Here is a 22,567-nt window from a genome sequence, read left to right on the forward strand (position 1 = left end):
ATGTCCTTCGATAGATGAATGGATAAAGAAGTTGTGGTACATATACACAATGGAATACTATTCGGCGTTAAGGAAAGATGATATAGGAGCATTTGTGACAACATGGATGGATCTCGAGAGAATAATGCTAAGTGAAACAAGTCAGACAGAAAAAGCAGAGAACCCTATGATTTCACTGATATGTGGTATATAAACCAAAAAGAACAAGACAAAAAAATGAGAAACAAAAACTCATAGACACAGACAATAATTTAGTGGTTACCAGAGGGTAAGGGGGTGGGGGGTGGGTGATGAGGGTAAAGGGGATCAAATATATGGTGATGGAAGGAGAACTGACTCTGGGTGGTGAACACACAATGGGATTTATAGACGATGTAATACAGAATTGTACACCTGAAATCTATGTAAATTTACTAACAATTGTCACCCCAATAAAATTAATTAAAAAAAAAAAGATTAGGAACAAGATACGGATACCCACTCTCACCATGCACACTCTCAACATAGTGCTAGAAAGTCCTAGCCAGAGCAATTAGGCAAGAAAAAGAAATAACAGGCATTCACAATGGAAATGAAGAACTAAAACTGTCACTATTTGCAAATGACATGACATTATATATAGAAAGCCTTAAATATTCCACACAAAAAAACTGTTAAGAGTAAACAAATTCAGTAAACTTGCAGGATACAAATATATAAAAATCTGTTGCATTTCCATACACTGATAACAGACTATCAGAAAGAGAAATTAAAAAAACAATCCCATTTACAACTACATGAAAAAGAATAAAATAGCTAGGAATAAATTTAACCAAGGAGGTGAAAGACCTGTACACTGAAAATGGTAAGACATCAATGAAAGAAACTGAAGAAGATAAAAATAAATGGAAAGATAGTCCATGCTCAGGAATTAAAAGAATTAATATTATTAAAATGTCCATATTACAAAGCAATCTACAGATTCAATGCAATCCTTATCAAAATTCCAATGACGTTTTTCACATAAATGAAACAAACAATCCTAAAATCTGTAGGGAATGATGAAAGAGCACAAATAGCCAAAGCAATCTTGAGAAAGAACAAAGCTGAAGGCGTTACATTCCCTGATTTCAAACTTTATTTAAAGCTATATTAATTAAAACAGCATGGTATTAGCATAAAAACAGACATATAGACTAATGAAACATAACAGAGACCACAGAAATTACCCCACACATACAAGTATATGGTCAATTAATTTATAACAAAAAGCCAATATTACACAATGGGGAAAGAATAGTCTCTTCAATAAATGGTGTTTGGAAAACTGGACAGCTAAATGCAAAAGAATGAAACTGGACCACTATCTTATACCATACACACAAAAATCAACTCAAAATGGATTAAAGACTTGAACATAAAACCTGAAACCATAAAACTCCTAAAAGAAATCATAGGCGGTAAGGTACGGGAGATAGATCTTGGTGATGACTTTTTGAATCTGACACCAAAAGTAAAACAAAAATAAGAAAAAATAAGCAATTGGCACTAAATCAAACTAAAAAGCTTCTGCACAGCAAAGGAAACCATCAACAAAATGAAATGGCAACATACTGAATGAGAAAATATATTTGTAAATGACATATCTGATAAGGGGTTAATACTCATATAAAATATATAAAGAACTCATACAAATCAATAGCAAAAAGACAAATACTCCAATTAAAAGACCAGCAGGACATATGAATAGACACTTTTCCAAAGAAGACATATAGATGGCCAACAGGTGCATGAAGAGATGCTCAACATCACTAACAGGAAAATGCAAATCAAAACCGCAATGAGGTATCACCTCACACTTGTTAGACTGGCTATTATCAAAAGACAAGAAATAGTAAGTGTTGGCAACAGTGGAGAAAAGGGAACCCTCATACACTGTTGGTGGGATGTAAAGTGATGCAGCCACTATAGAAAATAGTATGGAGGTGCCTCAAAAAATTAAAAATAGAATTATCATGTCATCCAGCAATTCTACTTTTGGGTATTTACCTGAAGAAAATGAAAACATTAATTCAAAAAGATACATGCATCCCTGTGTTCACTGCAGCATTATTTACAGTTGTTGAGATACAGAAGCAACCTCAGTGTCCATCTGTGGAAGAATGGAGAAAGAACACGTGGTGCATGTCTGCACAATGGGCTATTACTCGGCCATAAAAAAAGAATGAAATCTTGCCATTTGAGGCAATATGGATAGACCTCGAGGGCATTATGCTAAGTGAAATAAGTCAGAGGAAAACAAATACTGGATTACCTGACTTATATGTGGAATTTAAAAATAAAAATAAAAAACAAAGCTCAGATACAGAAAACAGATTGGTGGTTGCCAGAGTTGGGGTGGGGGTGGGAGAAATGGGTGAACGGCGTCAAAAGGTACAGACCTCCAGTTATAAAACAAATAAGTCCTGGGGATGTGTTGCACAGCAGGGTGACTACAGTTAATAATACTGTCTTGCATATTTGAAAGTTGCTAAGAAAGTAGATCTTCTCATCACAAGAAAAAAACTGTTAACTACGCAGGTGACAAATGCTACCTATATTATTGTGGTGATCATTTCACAATGTGTACAAATATCAAATCATTATGTTGTACACCTGAGACTAACATGATGTGATGTGTCAATTATACCTCAATTGGAAAAAGAAAATAACAAGCATTAGTGAGGACATGGAGAAATCAGAACCCTTGTGCACTGTTGGTGGGAGTGTAAAACAGTGCAGCCACTTTCACAAAAAAAGTACGGCAGTTCCTCAAAAAATTAAAAACAGAATTACTACATGATCCAACAATCCCACTTCTGGGTCTATACCTAAACTAACTGAAAGCAGGGTCTCAAAGAGATATGTGTACACCCATGTTCATAGCAGCGTTATTCAGAGTAGGCAAAAGTGGAAAGAACCCCAGTGTCCATTGACAGGTGTCTAGATAACCAAAACTGTCATATACAGGCAATGGAATATTATTCAGCCTTAAAAAGGAAAGAAATTCTGACACACCCTACAACTAGATGAACGTCGAGGACATTATGCTAACTGAAATAAGCCAGTCACAAAAGACAAATACTGTTTGATTCCAATTACATGATGTACCTAGAATTGTCACATTCTTAGACACAGAAAGCAGAATGGTGGCTGCCAGGGGCTGGGCTGGGGGGGAGATGGGGAGTTATTGTTTAATGGGTGCAGAGGTTCAGTCTTCCAAAGGAAAAAGAATTTTGGAGATTGATAGTGGTAAAGAATACACAACAATGTGAATGAACTTAATACCACTGAACTGTACATTTTAAAAATGGTTACGATGATAACTTGTATGTTATGTATATTTTACCATAACTAAAAACAAATTATAAAGCTCCAAATAGCCAAGAGAGAATCTGTTTAAGATGCCAACACTAGAAAAGGCGAAGCCAGTTGACCCCAAGTCCAAGGTAGATTGAGGAGGGAGCCAAGGTCTCCCCACCTTGTTGCTGGAGCAACTCTGAAATAAATGATGAGAGAAGGGCCTTCTGGTGGGGGAGCCTTCTGGCTGTGACATCCTCACTTGAATGCAGGTGCTTACTGAACAAGCAAAATGGAAACCTTTGGTATTATTGGACACGAAACTATAGTTTAATCTGAAGCATTGAGTTCCCATGGATCTCATAGGAGGTGGCAATCAGAAAACTAAGAAATTAAAGAGAAATTAAGTTAAATAGCTGCCCAGGTCCAAGCAGAAAGCCCAAAGCCTCGTTGACCTATTCGGATTTTGCAAAATCATATCACAGAGGCGACTGCCACTGGGCCCTAGCAATCAGCTTCCCTGAAATAAATGACTTTGTTTTGGTTTTGCAGCTTCCACAAAAATGTGATAATCCAAATACAGTACATTTTAATTCACGTCAACAATTGGATTCCCCTACTAAAACGGAAGAGGTTAAAACTTTCCATGGCTGTCCCGTCTCTACCTTTTATGGGAAAAATTCTAAAAATATATCACCACCCAGATTAGTATGAGGGGAGAGGGTATATAAATGTAATACTAACATGAAATTGCAACTGAAATGTATTATAATCCAAATCTGTTCTTCTAAGTTTTGGTTCTTATGAAACAGAAAAAATATTATGAATAAATTGCATGAGCTGACAAAAACTGTTCTTTAATTTAGGGGTTAAAATATTTTAAAGATATATGTATTTTTATTTTCGTCACACTTATACATGTACATAATTTTAAAAATCAAATACTTCTTCAATAAAGGTTGATTCAGTTAAGAAATATTTTAAAAATTTATTGTATCAACAGAACTAAAAAAACAAAAACCATCTCAACAGATCCAGAAAAAGCATTCAACAAAATTCAACTCCTAGTCATGATTAAACTAGATTAAATATGATTAAACTCCTATTCAGCAAACTAGAATAGAAGGGAACTTCCTCAACCTCATAAAGGGTATCTACAAAAACCCTACAGCTAACGTTATACTTATTGATGAAAAGACAATGCCTTCCGCCTAAGATCAAGAAGAAGGCAACTCTTGCCATCTCTACTCAACATAGCAAACAATGTCCTCGCCACTGTATTGTGGGGGAAGCGATGGGGGAGAGTGTAGAGAATGGAAAGGAAGAATGGAAAATCCTGTATTCACAGACAACAGGTCATCCATCCATGTAGAAAATCCTACAAAAAATCTATAAAAAGCTGTAGAACTAATAAATGAGTTGAGTAATATCACAGGATACAAGGTCAACATGAAAAAAATCAATGGTGTTTCTACCCACAAGCAACAAACTATTAGATACTGAGATTTATAAAACTCTATTTAGAGTCACATAAAAATTATGAAGTATTTGTGGATAAACTTAGCTAAATATGTGCAAGACCTATCGTGAAAATTACAAAACATAGCTGAGAAAAAGTATATAAAAATAGAATAAATAAAAGATGTAAATAAATGCAGAGTTATAACATGTTCATGGATCTGAAGACTCAATATTAAGATGTTAATTCTCCTCAAAATGATTTACAGATTAAAAGCAATCCCAATCAAAACCACAGCAGTCTTTTTTGTAGAAAAGCTGATTCTAAAATTTATATGTAAACGCAAATGACCTAGAATAGCCAGAAGAACTTTAAAAAATAACACAGTTGAAGGCATTATACCACTGATGTCAAAAATTACAAAAAAGCTAAAGTAATCGAGACAGTGTGTTATTGGACTAAGGACAGATATATAGGTCAACAGAACAGAAAAGAGGGTCCAGAAATGGACCCACCAACACATGATAAACTGATTTTCAACAAAGGTGCCGAGGTAATTCAACAAGAACAAGCTAGCTTTTCAATAAGGGTGCTGCAACAATTGTCTTCTTCGTGAAAACAACCCAACCCCGACCCAATGAACTTAATGGTTCCGGAAGTAGATTCCTGAGCTCCATGATTATATTCCACATTTAACACCACACTGCTTTAAGTGAGGGGAAGAAGGCACACTTCACAAAATAATAATAGTAATGTTAAATAATACTAAAATTTCATAATGGGCAATAAGCTTAAATGTAAGAGCTAAGACTATAAAAATTCTAGAAGAAAACAGGAAAATGTCATTGCAATCTTGTAGTAGACAAAAATTCCTTAAATAACATACAGAAAAGCATGAATGATAAAATTAAAAAATTGGACTACAACATTTTAGGCTTCTGCTTCAAAAGAAATGCTAAGAAATGAAAAGACAAGCCACAGAGTGGGAGAAATATCTGCAGAATACATTTCTGATAAAAGAGCTGTAATCACAATAAGAACTCTTGAAATTCAAATATAAAAAGACAATTAAAAATGGTTAAAAGATATGAACAGACCCTTCACCAATAAGATATACAAATAGCAAATACACGAAACGATGTTCAAGATCCTTAGTCATTAAGAGAATGCAAATTAAAACCACCATGAGCTACCACTACACATCCACTAAAACAGCTAAACTTAAAAAGACTGACAATACCAAGTGTTGGTGAGGCCATGAAACAACTGGAACCCTCATCGGTGCTTCTGGGACTACAACTTTGCAAAACAGTTTTGCAGTTTCTTATAAACACAGATGGACCATACGACTCAGCCAGTTCCTCTCTTGGGAATTTACCAAAGAAAAATGAAAATACATGTTCACATAAATGCTCGGATACAAATGTTTGTATCAACATCATTCATGATAGCCAAAAATGTAAACCACCCAAATGTCTATCAAAAGTTGAATGGATAGGGGGCGGCTGGATGGCTTAGCTGGTTAGAGCACGAGCTCTCAACAAGGCTGCCGGTTCAATTCCCGCATGGGATGGTGGGCTGCGCCCCCTGCAACTAAAGATTGAAAACAGGCGAGTGGACTTGGAGCTGAGCTGCACCCTCCACCACTAGATTGAAGGACAATGACTTGGAGCTGATGGGCCCTGGAGAAACAAACTGTTCCCCAATATTCCCCAATAAAAAATGTAAAAAAGTTGAATGGATAAGCAAATTAGGTTTATCCCTACAATGGGATACTATACAGTAATGAAAAGAAATGAACGGTATGGATGAATCTCAAAAAGGTTACCCTAAGTGGAAGAAGCCAGATATGAAAGACTACATATTGTATGATTTCATATATATGAAAGTCAAGACAAGGCAAAACTATGATGACAGAAAGCAGATCAGTGGTTTCACTAGGAGCCGAGTGGAGACAGAGGGAATGGACTGCAAAGGGGCATGAGGAAATTTGGGGGGTTAAATGAAATGTTCAAATGATTGTGGTGGTGGTTATACAACTACATACATTGATCAAAAGACATCAAACTGAACACTTAAAATTAGTGAATTTTATTTTATGTAAATTATACTTCAGTAAAGGTGATTTTTAAGTAGAGTTTAAAGATTTTAAAAAATATTGCTCAATATCTACATATGTAACCCACTCCAAATTGTAGTTATTCTTATTGCTCACAGTAGGTATCATATAACTTGATGAACTTGGTTTTGTAACTGCAGTGCAAAAATCATTCTATACGTATGTACGATACAAAGAAACCTTTACCATTTTATAACAACATTTACCACTGGTGCAAACAGATGGTGCAGAGACAAAGCACAGGGTGGCCCCCTATTGTCTGAGGAAACCAAATGGCTTTAATGTCACCATTCAGCGAAGACCCACAATATTGACAGGAAGAACTAGCTGTGTGCTAGGCATCCTTCAGTCCACCATTTGAAATTTTCTTTACCGGAAGCTGAAGAGAAATCTTATCTCTTGCAGCTGATGCAAACTCTTAACAACAGCAGATAAAGCAAAACAGTCCAACCAGGGCTGCAGTTTTGAAAGACACAGGAACACAAAGGTGACTTTGCAGGTTACCTCACATTCAAGGATAAGGCTCTATTCCTCTTAATGGAGAGATGAACTGTCACAGTGTACAACTGTGGGCTTCTGCCATCATTTTATAATACAATACGTAAGAGATTCACCAAAAATTCATGTCTTTTAAACATATTTGACCTATTTTTTATTGTTATTTCTTCCTACTAGAATGATGACACACCACAATGACAGGGATTTTGTTTCTGCTGTTCACCGCTATCCCTGGCACCCAGAACAATACCTAGCATACAGTAATTGCTCAATAAATATTTCTTTAATGAATAAATTATGCCTATGTAGATATTCAGTAAATATTTGTAGAAATTTATATCCATGTAGGTATTATTCACAACTAAATGATGTAATAACCTTCCCTTACATTTCCTTTCTTAAAATACAATTTCTTTGATTGCAAGTTAATAATTGTCTTCTTTCCTCATTCATTTTTGTTTCTAAATACCAATTAAACAAACTTTCAAGCAGGATGATTCTTATTTTCTTTTATATATTTCTTCATTACAAAAATTTCCTATAGTATTGGTGTGTATTTAGAATAAAGAACAAATGCTTCTTTATACAATTAGAGTCGTATAGAGGGCTATACCAAGTAACAATACCATGCTTCAAGTTTTCTTTTAGCTATTTCTTCAAATCTATTCCTCTGTCTATGCTCTTTACCCTATCTGGAGAACCCTCCACACATTTCTCTATAAATATAGCCTGTTTTCAACACAATCTCCCCAATTAAGTCTCCTTTTCAACCCTGGTTAATTTCAATTCTTTGATCCACTTCAACTCCCAACAAAAACCTTAAACCCCTCCAGGGCAGGCAATATGCAGTATGTTTTTCCCACTGTTATAGAACATTCCATAAATGCTTATTTGTTGAATCTAATGGATTTCAGTGAGACTAAAGAAGCATGAGGAAACAAAAGTTAATGTAAAGCTACAAAGATAAAGAAATAAATTTGCATATTCAATTATATGCATAAAACCTACCAGTAGTGTCTGTCCTTGGGAAATGAAGAAATGACCTGATACAACTATGGTGAGAACAAGATACCCAGATTCTTCACTGGAGTCAAAAACCTTGAGAGAGAGAGAGAGAAAGAGGGAGGGAGGGAGGGAGAGAGGGAGGGAGGGAAAGAGGGAGGGAGATGTTTATTTCTGTAATAGTAATAAACTTGTCATACTGATAACCAAACTGTCTTCTCACGTTGATATTCCTACCCCGATGGTCCCTTTCTTCCCACTTAATCTGTAATCACTGCCTTACAGTTTCAAGTTTATCCTCATATAAGGGCTAACAGTCAGGCTTCTTCAAAATGTAACAAAAACCAGTATTTTAAAACAGAAAGAATACTAGATTGAGAATCAAGAGATGCGAGACTCCAGCCAACCACTTTTCAGTCACATTTTAATAAATCATGAATTATCTTTGGCCTCACTCTCCTTTCTGTAAGTGGGGATAACGCTTTACCAGTGCACTGTGAGACGCAGAGCCCCCGTTTCTTCAGCCACACAATTTCCTATTTCATAAGGAGTAAACCTGGTGCTTTCCTTTGTATGAGCTTTGATTCGGGAAACTTCCTTCAGGGACAGCAGGTGCGTGTCCTCTGTCCACATCTTCATCCCTTCCTCCACCAGGCCGTGCAGACCTCCAGTTCTCTCCTGGCCTGGGAGAGCACGGCCACGCACGGCCGAGGAACTACACAGGAAGCCCCGCAGTTCCCGACACTGTCAAGTGATACACCAGCCCCACACTTTTATATGGAGCGTAATCAACGGTCATCTCATTGAATCCCCTGTAATTTACATTTTCTGTCACTCAGCGCCCATCTAAATCCTAATACAAAATATAACCTAATCACTCTTCCCACAAGCTGCATGAAAGAATAACTCTTCCCCTCCACTTCTTCTGCCTCCGCCCGCCCCCCTCCCCTCCAGGTCAAACCACTGTGTCTCAGCCTAGTTGTGTAGGACACAGCTCCCAGGCCCATGTGGTATTGAGCCTTGTGCTATCCCGGCTGAGGAAGTCGGTCGCCGGTCATGGGTCGTCTGCTCAAAAAAATAACTCTTGACGACACCCCTAGGTCTTCGTAAGAGAAGCAGCAGTGTCCAGCAGCATGGGGACTGGCTGGAAGAAGGCCTGAGTTTTAGAGTCAGCTCTTCCACTTCCTATGTAAAGCTTCAGCAAGTTACTTAACATACGTGGCCTTAGCTCCCTGTCTCTAAAATGGTAATAAGACCTAAAGAGTTATGAGAATTAAATGGGAAGAGGTTTATAAAAAATACTTTCGAAATTGTAAAGTACTATATAGTACCACTGTCAACGGTTCCCTCCTCCCCGCCCTTCCTTCAGAATTGGGGCATGAGGATGCATTGACCTAGAGTCATCCCAGAGTTTCTGATTCAGTAGGAGGAGCAGGACCCACGAATCTACATTTCCAGCAAGCACCCCCAGAGAACCTGTTGAAAGTAGTCTGCCCAGCACACCTTGACAAACACTGTCTAATGATAAGGCCCTGCCTATTCTTGCAATCCTGTGCTTAAGTGCCCCAATAATTTAAGATTGTGACGAAACACAAGGACAGTTACAAAGCCTCTCCAGTGCCTAAGTGAATGCCAAGTACCCAGTAGATAACTTAATAGCATTATGTTGAACTGATGAAGTGGAAAAAGACGAAGTGGAACTGAATCAAATGACCGACCCACTGTGAGTTTCCACTTCTGGCCAACAAAAAGTAATTGGGACTGAATTTATCCTCCTGCCTCAAACAAACAAACAAACCAACCAACCAACAAACAAACACTGGACAAATTAGAGGAAACAATAGTTTTCAAGGCACTGGATTGATGTAATAAAGGACATGATTCCTGAGAAGTAATGGCAACCAAAGGAGGTGAGCCTTACCCTTGCACCCGATTACTTCTCGAAAAAGTTTTCAGGCTGAAGTGCTAGGGGGAGCCTAGGCAGAACCTGGCAAGGTGTCCCTGAGTTGAGGCCATAGAGTTGCGGGTCCAGGGAGGTCAGTGTGGCTAGAGTCTGCAGCTCAGAAAACCAGAGAGGGGAGAGCTACACAGAAAGTGAACTCCCGATACCCGCAGAGACCCCTTAAGTCTTCAGCACATATACGTGTGAGCAAACAACCAGAGTCTAGGCAAAGAACCACCTAAAAGGATTTAAGGGAACAATCCCAGAAACTCACACATAGTATGGAATAGTGCCTGTTCTCATTATCCGGAGTGAAAAACCTCGTAATTTAAGGGACATTGGGTACAGTACTCTGAAGGGTTTGCCTCAGGTATGGGAAAAAAATTAGCTCTGGATCAAATGCTACCCTAATCCCACCTGACAAAGCCTAAAAGATTTAAAAGGGTTAAACTGTTTCCAGATAACTTATCCCAGAAAAAACATCTTAAGAATATTTATAGAAATACAAAAATATTCTGTACCCCTCAGGGTAAAATACACAACATCAGGCATCCAAACAAAAATTACAAGGCATGCATAGAACTACTATGTTTAAAATAATTGTTGGACTTCAGGCAAGATGGCGGAGTCGGTTAACGCTGGGCTTGCCTCCTCCTACGACAACATCAAAATTACAACTAAATTAGAACCACCTGAAGACTAGTTGAACAGAACTCCTGTAACTAAGGACATAAAGAAGAAGTCATTGCCAAGACTGGGAGGAGGGGCAGAGACAGAAAACGGGCTGGCCCCACACCCACGTGTGGCAGTAAGGAATTGGGAGGGATATCTCAGCTATGTTGGTTTCCATGAGGAATGAGGGGTCCCAGCCCTACACTGGGCTCCTCAGCCCAGACTACCAGTGCCAGGAAGAGGAATCCTCACACCTGGCTGTGAAAATCAGCAAGGATTCCATCCAGAGGAGAAAGGGCTGCTGGAGGCCCATGCATTCCCCCTTTTAAAGGGCCGAGAGCAGACTTACTCGCTGACAGACTAACTCGCTCTTGCCAGGGCAGCACTTGAAAGCACCAGGGAGATATAAGGGGGAACTGACTTGTCTGACTTTAGAGCGAGGGCTGGAGGGGCACCTCTCTCTGAGACCAAACTGCTGACAGGCGCCGTTGTTCCTTGTTGAGCCCTTCCCCCAGAGCCTGCAGGCAGATGCTATTGTTCCTTTGCTGACCCCACCTGCACCCAGCCTGCAGGCGCAGGTGGGCACCAAATCTGATTCTCCATCAAACCCAGCTCACCCTGGTGATTCTCTCAGAACCTGCTTTACCTAACCCATGCACCAGCCCAAACCTCTTTCAGTGGCTGTTCCCTACAAGTTGCCAGCTTCAGCCCATGCTGCTGACTGTCCTCAAATCTTTCACACAGGCAGTGGCTGTCTGTGCTGTGCCCTGTAACTCCTCCTAAGCAGCCCCTGGCACTGCCTGTCAGCCTCGGTACACAGCATAGCCTCTCCCAGGTGCCTCCAGGCCCAATACAGGTAGCTACCAAAAACACATCACTCTGTAGCTCCAACCAGATGGCCCCAGCCTGGGCACAGGCAGTGGCTGACATATGTCTGTACTGGAGCTCCTCTCAAGAGGCGCCAGAACCAAGAAACCCAGTGGCTGGCTTCAGAGCACATCAGAGCACCAATCAATTAGCTCCACAAATGACACACCCAAAGGGTGGACTCCGCAGGCCCCAGAGCACCACTACAGCATATCCCACAATGTGGAGTCAACTCCTGCACAACAGCTTATCCTCTGAAGTCACGGTCAAAACTCACAGTTAGCCTGAGGGTCAATTCCACTCAGTGATGGCCAACAGCAGTCAAGGCTCAACTACAACAGGAGGGCACACACAACCCACACCAGGGACACTCCTGGAGCACCCAGCTCAGGTGACCAGGGAAAGTGTACCATTGGGCTCCACAGGACACCTACCACATAAGGCCACCTACCCAAGACTAGGAGACCTAGCAGATCTATCCAATACATAGAAACACACAGAGGGAGGCAGCCAAAATGAGGAAACAAAAAACATGTCCCCAAAACAGAACAAATCTCCAGAAAAAGAACTAAACAAAATGGAGGCAAATAACCTACCAGACACAGAGTTTAAAACACTGATTATAAGGATGCTCAATGAATTTAGTAGAAGAATAGATGAACTCAGTGAAAATTTACAGAAAGAGATAGGAACCATAAAAAAGAACCAGTCAAAAATTTACAATACAATAACTGAAATGAAAAATTCATTAGAGGGAATCAACAGATTAGATAAAGCAGACACTGAATCAGCAATTTAGAAGATAAGGTAGTAGAAAACATGCAATTAGAACAGCAAAAAAAAAAAAAAACTACAGTGAGGTTGGTTTCAGGGACCTCTGGGACAACATCAGGTGTACAACATCATAGGGGTACCAGAAGGAGAAGAGAAAGAGCAAGGGATTAAAAACCTATTTGAAGAAATAATGATGGAAAACTTCTCTAATCTGGCAAAGGAAATAGGCATACAAGCCGAGGAAGCACAGAGAATCCCAAACAAGAGGAACCCAAAGAGGCCCACACCAAGACACAAGATACATCATAATTAAAATACGAAAGGTTAAAGAAAAAGAGAGAATCTTAAAAGTAGCCAGAGAAAAGCAGTCAGCTACCTACAAGGGAGCTCCCATAACACTGTCAGCTGCTTTCTCAACAAAATCTTTGCAGGCCAGAAGGGATTGGCATGAAATATTCAAAGTGATGAAAAGCAAGGGCTGTGAGAAAGATGTTAGGAAAATCTGCCTTCATTGGCTGATGTTATCTTTTGTCTGTTAGCTTTTTGTTCTTTTGTTCCCCCACGTGAGAGACTGTATGTGGGGTTCCCTCACATGAGAAGACTGCATGTGAGGAGCTGGTTAGCTTTTGGTTAGCTTTTTGTTCCCTTGTTCCCCCACATGAGAGACTGCATGTGAGGTATTGGTTAGCTTAGGGTGAAGAAAATTTCTCCCTGGAGGTTCTTCAAAAAATTACGAATAGAATTACCGTATGACCCAGCAATCCCTCTCCTGGGTCTCTACCAAAAAAATCTGAAAACATTTATAAAGACACGTGTGCTCCAATGTTCATTGCAGCTTTGTTTACGGTGGCCAAGACATGGAAACAACCAAAATATCCTCCGATAGATGAATGGATAAAGAAGCTGTGGTATATATACACAATGGAATACTATTCGGCAGTAAGGAAAGATGATATAGGAACATTTGTGACAACATGGATGGATCTTGAGAGTATAATGCTAAGTGAAATAAGTCAGACAGAAAAAGCAGAGAACCATATGATTTCACTGATATGTGGTATATAAACCAAAAACAATAAAAGAACAAGACAAACAAATGAGAAACAAAAACTCATAGACACAGACAATAGTTTAGTGGTTACCAGAGGGTAAGGGGGTTGGAGGGTGGTAGAAGAGGGTAAAGGGGATCAAATATATGGTGATGGAAGGAGAACTGTCTCTGGGTGGTGAACACACAATGGGATTTATAGATGATGTAATACAGAATTGTACACCTGAAATCTATGTAACTTTACTAACAATTGTCACCCCAATAAACTTTAATTTAAAAAAAAAAAAAGAAAATTTCTCCCTCATCTTGTCCGGCAAGAGAGATATGGGATGATGCTGCTTTCTGTTTTTCCCCGCATCAGCAAATGTGGAGAAGTAGTAACTAAATTATATCAGAATAACATGACAGGCATGTTGCCAGGCTTTGGAAGGCCTTGGGCCGATGGTCCCAGGTAAGGACAGTAAGTACTGTTTGTCTGAATAAACTGGCCCTTCAGCCAGATAAGCAATATTTTTAGCACAGTAACTGCCGGACCCTCTCGGAACTGGTCATTCCCAGAGGGGAAGGCAGGAGCAAGGAACTTGCCTCTAAGGTACATCTGAAAAAATATATAAGACAGACCTCAGTTGGCAATGTAATTTCATCTTTTGTCATTGGTGATTCTTCATCATTTTAACATTTTGAAAACTTGTATACAACATGCAGCTTACACCATCAGGAGACGCCCTGCCCTGACCTCCAGCCGCCGACCTGGTGAGGGCTGGCTGGTTCTTGACCTCTCCAGTGTTGTTCCCTGTGGTTAGCTTTCTTGAGAACTGTTAGCATTTTGGAAACTTGTGTGCAGCGTGTAGCTTGCAGCATCAGGAGACAACTTAAGTTTTTCAGCCACGAACCTGGCAAGGTTTTGATTCCTGACTTTTCTACTGTTGTTTCCCCACAGTTTGGTGAGCTTTTGGCATCTACTATAATAGTTACTACCCTATAAAACTTATTACTGCTTTTAGATACTCCTTATTAATGTTATTTGTGTATGTAGCCTAGTGACTTTTGATCAATAGTAAACATACATTGGGATCTATTAAACGTGTATGTATATACACTCCTTTAACATAACATTGTTATCAATACATATAGTTTAGTCTTCACCGCCTTTACTTTCTGCATTAGCATATTCTACTAATTGCCTTTGTCTTTTGCTATTGCATATTGCTGAATAAATTGATTAGATACTGCTAAATAAATTAGCCTCTCTCTAGGGTGTCCTCCCCTTTCTCTTCCCCACTTGTCATTACAAAGACCTAAAACCAAGACTACTCTACCCAGCAAGACTATCATTTAGAATCGAGGGAGAGATAAGGAGCTTCCCAGACAAGAAAAAAACTAAAGGAGTTCATCAACACCAAACCAGTATTACAAGGAATGTTAGAGGGAGAAGGATGGGGGAAGGGGAGAAAAGATTTTAAAATATGAATAATAAAATGGCAAGGATGTCAGAAACATGGACACATGATCTCTTCCCTTGAAGTTACAACAAGATGAACAACGATAATTCAACAAAGGACTCCCTGTGCAACACACAAACACATCTGAGAGATCTGCGCATTGAAACATCTGAATCAGGGTGAACAGGGGAGGACGGAAGGGAGAAGTGCAGAGACAGAGGCTGAGGACACAGCCCGAAGCTCACTGTGATCCTAGGAAAGGGGAGGATTGAGACTGCAGGTGTACTAAATGTGGTCCCAAGCATTTCTGCCTGAGTGATCAGCATACAACACGACTGAACCTAGCGATTGGAGCAGAGACCTTGGGGCAAAGACCAAATACAGAAGTATGACAGTCATGGTCTAACAACCTTCATTGCCAGGCAGAAAACAGAGCCACAGAGTCTGGCTACCTCACTCTATCCTCCCAGAGCTCACCTCCCCTGTACCATCCAGTGCTAGTAGCAGGCCCCAGAAGAAATTGTAGCAGTGTTGGATTAAAGAGCAGAATAATTACAGCCCTAAGAACCGGTGAGACAGTTCCTGAGCAGCAGATGCACACTGCAGCTAATTCCAGTGACAAGAGAGGAGATACAGGGGTGAGGCAGCTGTGGTCTGGCAGTTGCCATTACTTGGAGAACAAAGACATAAACACACCAATGGCCTTTCCCACCTCACCCCTTTCACAGCTGAAATAATACATTAATTACCATGAATAACCAAGGTAACAAGGCAGCTCAGAAAGAAAATGAAAAATCTCCAGAAAATAAATTTAAAAGACATGGAAATATGTGACTTAAATGATAGAAAATTCAAAATTGCAGTTCTGAAAAAAATCAACACGATGCAAGAAAACTCTGATAAGCAGCTTAACGAGCTCAGAAATAATATCAAAGAACAAAATGAATATTTTACCAAAGAGAGTGAAATTTTTTAAAAGAACCAAATAGAAATTCTGGAGCTGAAGAACTCAATAAAAGAGATGAAGAATGAAATGCTGAGCTTAGGAAATAGAGCCGACCAGATGGAGGAAAGAATTAGTGATATCGAAGACAGAAATCTGCAAATGATACAGATGGAAGAAGAGAAAGATTTGAGAGTTAAAAAAATGAAAGAAATCTACAAGAATTATCTAACTCCATCAGAAAGCAATATAAGAGTAATTGACATATCAGAAGGAGAAAAGAAGGAAAAGGTAACAAGAGTCTATTCAAACAAATAGTCGATGAGAACTTCCCAAACCTATGGAAAGAACTGGATCCTTAAATCTAAGAAGCAAACATAACATCTAATTACCTCAACCCTAAAAGGCTTTCTCCAAGGCACATTATATTAAAAATATCAAAAATTAATGACAAAAAAAGAATTCTCAAGGCAGCAAGAGAAAAGAAGACAGTAACCTACTAAGGAAAGCCCATAAGATTATCATCAGATTTTCCAGCAGAAACTCTACAAGCTAGGAGGGAGCTAAATCAAATATTCAAACTACTGAAAGAGAGAAATTACAAACCAAGAATAATACATCTAGCAAAGTTATCCTTTCGAAATGAAGTAGTAATAAAGACCTTTCCAGATATACAGACGCTGAGAGAATTTTCCACCACAAGGCCTGCATTACAGGAAATACTGAAGGAGGTTATTCTATCTAAAACAAAAAGACAAAAGGAAACAAAACTATGAGCAAGATTACTAACAGTTAGACAGAAGCAGGAAATGGCAACCCCTACCCAGAATAGGGTGCTATACACTTAAACCTAACATAAAGGATAATGAAGATAAAAACAAAAAAAGATACAAATAAGAAGACAATTTGCTACTGCAACTTAGAAATGAACTTACAGCATAAATAGGGATAATTTAGACAACAAAAACATAAAAGGGGAGAGGGTAAAGGCTTCAATTTGCAACGGGGAACGGAGATAAGATGCATGCTAAAGAAAAAGGACTACTGTATATATAAAACTTTCTTTTACATAAACTTAACGGTAACCACTCAAGAAAAAAATCCAGAACTGAGACACATGACATTAAAAAAAGAGGAAAAACATCATAGACTACCACCAAACTACAAAACACAAACAGACAGAAACACAAAGGCAAAGAAACAATGAAGACACCGAGCTACCAGAAAACACAAGATAAAAGGGCTATAAAAAATCCTCATATATCAATAATCACCCTAAATGTAAATGAACTGAACTCACCAATAAAAAGGCACAGAGTAGCAGACTGGATCAAAAAACAAAACTCAAGCTTATGCTGCCTTTAAGGGACACATCACAGCTGTAAGGACAAATACAGACTCCAAGTGAATGGGTGGAAAACAATACTCCAACCAAATGGCATCAGGAGAAAAGTGGGTGTATCCATACTTATATCTGACAAAACAGACTTCAGGCTAAAGAAAGGTAACAAGAGACAGAGATGGACATTTCATAATGATAAAGGGGACAACAGAACAAGAAGACATAACATTTATCAATATCTATGCCCCCAATCAGGGAGCACCAAAATGTACAAAGCAACTACTAACAGAACTAAAGGGGGAAACTCAGAAAAACACAATTATAGTACAAGACCTAAATACACGATTGACAGCTATGGATAGATCATCCAAACAGCAAACCAGTAAGGAAATACCAGCCTTAAATGACTCATTCGACCAAATGACCATAACTGACATTTACAGAGCCTTTCATCCTAGAACACCAGACTATACATTCTTTTCTAGTGCACATGGAATATTTTCAAGGATAGACCATATATTGGGACACAAAACTAGCCTCAGTAAATTTAAGACTGAAATCATACCAAGCACATTCTCTGATCACAATGCTTTGAAATTGGAGATCATCTCCAAAAAGAAAGAGGGGAAAAAACCACAAATATGTGGAGATTAAACAATATGCTACTAAAAAAATAACTGGGTGAAAGAAGAAATAAAAGAAGAGATCAAGAGATACACAGAAACAAATGAGAATGAAAATACATCCCAATGAAAATTGGGATGCTTCAAAAGCAGTATTAATAGGGAAATTTATATAATTACAGGCCTATCTCAAGAAACAAGAAAATCCTAAATAAACAACCTAACATCACACTAAAGAACTAGAAAAAAAAAGAACAAATGAAACACAAAGTCAGAAGAAAGGAAATAATAAAAATTAGAGCAGAATTAAATGAAATAGAGAACAAAAAGACAATAGAAAAAAATTACTGCAACAAACAGCTGGTTCTTGGAAAGATTAATAAAACTGACAAGCTCCTGGCTAGACTCACCAAGGAAAAAAAGAGAAAAGACACAAATAAACAAAATCAGAAATGAAAGAGAAGTTATGATGGATAACACAGAAATACAAAGGATCGTACAAGAAGACTATGAAGGACTATACGCCACCCAATTCAGTAACCTAGAAGAAATGGACAAGTTCTTAGAAACATATAAGCTTCCCAGACTGAATAATGAAAAACTGAAAAATCTAAATAGACCAATCAACAGTAAGGAAATTGAAACCTCCCAAAACCTCCCCAAAAGCAAAAGTCCAGGACCAGATGGCTTCACTAGTGAATTCTACCAAACCTTCAAAGATATTTAATACCTATCCTCCTCAAACTCTTCCAAAGAAATTTGAAGAAGAGGCAATACTTCATAACTCACTTTATGAGGCCAATGTTACCGATACCAAAACCTGGTAAAGATAAAAAAAGAAAACTACAGACCAATATCTTTGATGAATACAGATTCAAAAATCCTAAACAAAAAACTAGTAAATCTAATGCAACAATACATTAAAAGGATTATATATCACGATCAAGTAGGATTCACTCCAGACGCACAAGGATGGTTCAACATACCTAAATCGATCAATGTGATACAGCACATAAACAAAATAAAGGATAAAAATCATATGATCATATCAATAATGGGGAAAAAACATTTGACAAGATACAACTTCCATTTATTATTAAAACACTTAATAAAATGAGTAAAGAAGGAAAGTGGCTAGACATAGTAAATGCCATATATGATAAACCCTCAGCTAATTATCGTACTCAATAGTGAAAAACTGAAGGCTTTTCCATGACAATCAGGAACAAGACAAAGATGCCCTCTCTCACCACTGTTATTCAACACAGTACTGGAAGTTCTCGCCAGAGCAATCAGGAAAAGAGAAAGAAATAAAAGGCATCCAAACTGGGAATGAAAAAGTTAAATTATTACTTTTTACATATGATATGATTCTTTACATAAAAAACCCTAAAAACTCCACACAAAAATACTATTAGAAACAAAAAACAAATACAGTAAAGTTGCAGGATACAAAAATCAATGTACAAAAATTCACTGAGTTCCTATATACTAACAACAAAATTTCAGAAAAAGAAATGAAAAAAAAAATACCACAACACCTTTTGCAATTGCAACAAAGAGAATAAAATACCTAAGAATAAAGTTAACAAAGGATGTGAAGGACCTATATACTGAAAACTACATGTTATTAAAGAAACTGAAGACAACATAAAGAAATGGAAAAATATTCCATGTTCATGGACTGGAAGAATCGACACAGTTAAAATAGCTGTATTACCCAACTGGAAGAATCAACAGTTAAAACAGCCATATTACCCCAAGCAATGTACAGATTTAATGCAATCCCCATCAAAATCCCAATGGCATTTTTTAAAAAAATAGAACAAAAAGACATCAGATTTATATGGTATCACAAAAGACCTCGAATAGCCAAAGCAATCCTAAGAAAAAAGAACAGGGCTGGAGGTATCACACTCCCTGACTTCAATTTATACTGCAAAGTGATAATAATCAAAACAGCATGGTATTGGCATATAAAAACCGACACAGAGACCAATGGAATAGAACTGAGAACCCAGATATAAACCCACATATACAGGGGCGAATAATATTCGACAAAGGAGCCAACAGCATACAATAGAGAAAAGAAAGACTCTTCAATAACTGGTGCTGGGAAAATTGGAAAGTCACATGCAAAAGAATGAAACTAGTCTGCTACTGTCACCAAATACCAAAATTAACTAAAAATAGATCAAAGACCTACACATAAGACCCAAAACAGTAAATTGTATAGAAAAAAGCATAGGTACGAAACTTACGAACCTTAGGTTCAGAGAGGATTTTATGAATTTGACCTCAAAGGCAAGGGAAATAAAAGCAAAAATAAAAAGCTTCCGCACAGCAAAAGAAACAGCCAACAAAACAAAGAGACAACCAACCAAATGGGAGAAGATATTTACAAACAACACCTCCAATAAGGGGCTAATATCCAAAACATGTAAAGAACTCATACAACTCAACAACAAAAAAACAAACAATCCAATTAAAAAATGGGCAGAGGACCTGAACAGACATCTCCCAAGAAGACAAACAAATGCTAAATAAATGTATGAAAAAATGCTCAACTTCACTATTAGGAAAATGCAAATCAAAACCACAATGAGATACCACCTCGTACCTGTTAGAATGGCTGTTATCAACAAGACAAGTAATAACAAGTATTGGAGAGGCTGTGGAGAAAAAGGAACCCTCATACACTGCTGGTGGGAATGTAAAGTGATAAAGCCACTATAGAAAACAGTATGGAGGTTCCTCAAAAAATTAAGAATAAAATTACCATACGATCCAGCAATCCCTCTTGGGTACCTACCCAAAATACCTGAAAACATTTATCCATAAAGATATATATACCCCTATGTTCACTGCAGCACTATTCACAGTGGTGAAGACATGGAAACAAGTGTCCTCCAATAGATGATTGGATAAAGATATGGTACATATATACAATGGAATATTACCTGGCATAAGAAAAGATGAAATATTGTCATTTGCAACAACATGGATGGATCTTGAGGTTATCATGCTAAGCAAAATAGGTCAGACAGAAAAACTCGAGAACCATATGACTTCACTCATATGTGGGATATAAAACTAAAAGCAACAAAAGAACAAGACAAACAAAAAACCACAGACACAGTTTAGTGGTTACCAGAGGGTAATGCGGGAGGGGGATGGTACAAAAGGGTAAAGGGGATCAAATATATGGTGATGGAAGGAGAACTGACTGGGTGGTGAACACACAAGGCAATGTATAGATGAAGTATTATAGAAATGTACACTTAAAACCTATATGATTTTACTAACGAATGTCACCCCAATAAACTTAATTAAAATTTTTTTAAATGGCAGTAACTACAAATATATCAATAATTACTTTAAATGTAAATGGATTAAATATTCCAATCAAAAGACATAGGGTGACTGATTGGACAAAAAAACAAGACCCAATCATATGCTACCTACAAGAGACCCACTTCAGATTGAAACACATGTGAAGACTGAAAAATAAAGGCATGGGAAAAAATATTTCATGCAAATGGAAATTGTAAAAAGCTGGGGTAACAATAATTATATCAGGCAAAACAGACTTTGAAACAAAGGCTATATCAGGAGACAACGAAGGATAGTTCATATACAAGAGCCAAGATGTGGAAGCAACCTAAGTGTCCATTAATAGATGACTGGATAAAGAAGATATGGTACGTATATAGAATGCATACTACTAGGCCACAAAAAAGAATGAAATCTTACCATTTGCAACAACACAGTTGAACCTAGAGGGTATTATGCTAAGTGAAATAAGTCAGACAGAGAAGGACAAATACTACATGATTTCACTTATATGTGGACTCTAAAAAAAAACAAAAATAATGAACAAAATAAATGAACAATCAAAACAGAAACAATTCATAGATACAGAGAACAAACTAATGGTTGCCAGATGAGAGAGGGGTTAAGGACTGGGTAAAAAAGGTGAAGGGATTAAGAAGTACAAATTGGCAATTACAAAACAGTGACGGGAATATAAAGTACAGCACAGGAAATATAGTCAGTAATATTGTAATAAACATGTATGATGCCAGGTGGGTACTAGACTTATTGGGGGATCAGTTCGTAAATTATATAAATATTTAACCACTATGCTGTACACCTGAAACTAATATAATATTGAATGTTAACTGTAATTGAAAATTTTTTATAATTTTTAATTAAAAAAATAAAACCTAAAACATAATTATTATTATCATGGAGTTTTAATGAATCTTAAATTATCCGTTAAAAATACTATTATTTGTATCATTTTTACCCTGTATGTTAATATCCAAATTCCTCACATAACTGAGACACATAATTGAACTGCTATTCCCCATATGAAATATTAACACTTCTAAGACAAACAACCTGGTGGTTAAAAGCACATCTTTTGGAGACAGGAAAACCAGGGTCTGAATTCTTTCTTCTCATTTATTATCTTTGCGTCCCTGGATAAGCCACTGAACCTCTGTGAGTTTT

General features: G+C 37.8%; 1 protein-coding gene across 1 annotated transcript in view; it reads right to left on the reverse strand.

Annotated features, from left to right (window-relative positions):
• REC114 (REC114 meiotic recombination protein) overlaps window positions 1-22,567 on the reverse strand; it is a gene marked incomplete at both ends in the record, with an annotated part of 79,926 nt that overhangs the window by 52,948 nt on the left and 4,411 nt on the right. Inside the window, one exon of the mRNA XM_081048288.1 lies at window positions 8,403-8,492. Within this exon, the coding sequence (XP_080904414.1) occupies window positions 8,403-8,492 (90 nt within the window). The remainder of the gene's footprint in view (window positions 1-8,402; window positions 8,493-22,567) is intronic.

The sequence above is a fragment of the Rhinolophus hipposideros genome (assembly GCF_964194185.1).
Source record: "Rhinolophus hipposideros genome assembly, chromosome: 5".
Taxonomy (NCBI): Eukaryota; Metazoa; Chordata; class Mammalia; order Chiroptera; family Rhinolophidae; genus Rhinolophus; species Rhinolophus hipposideros.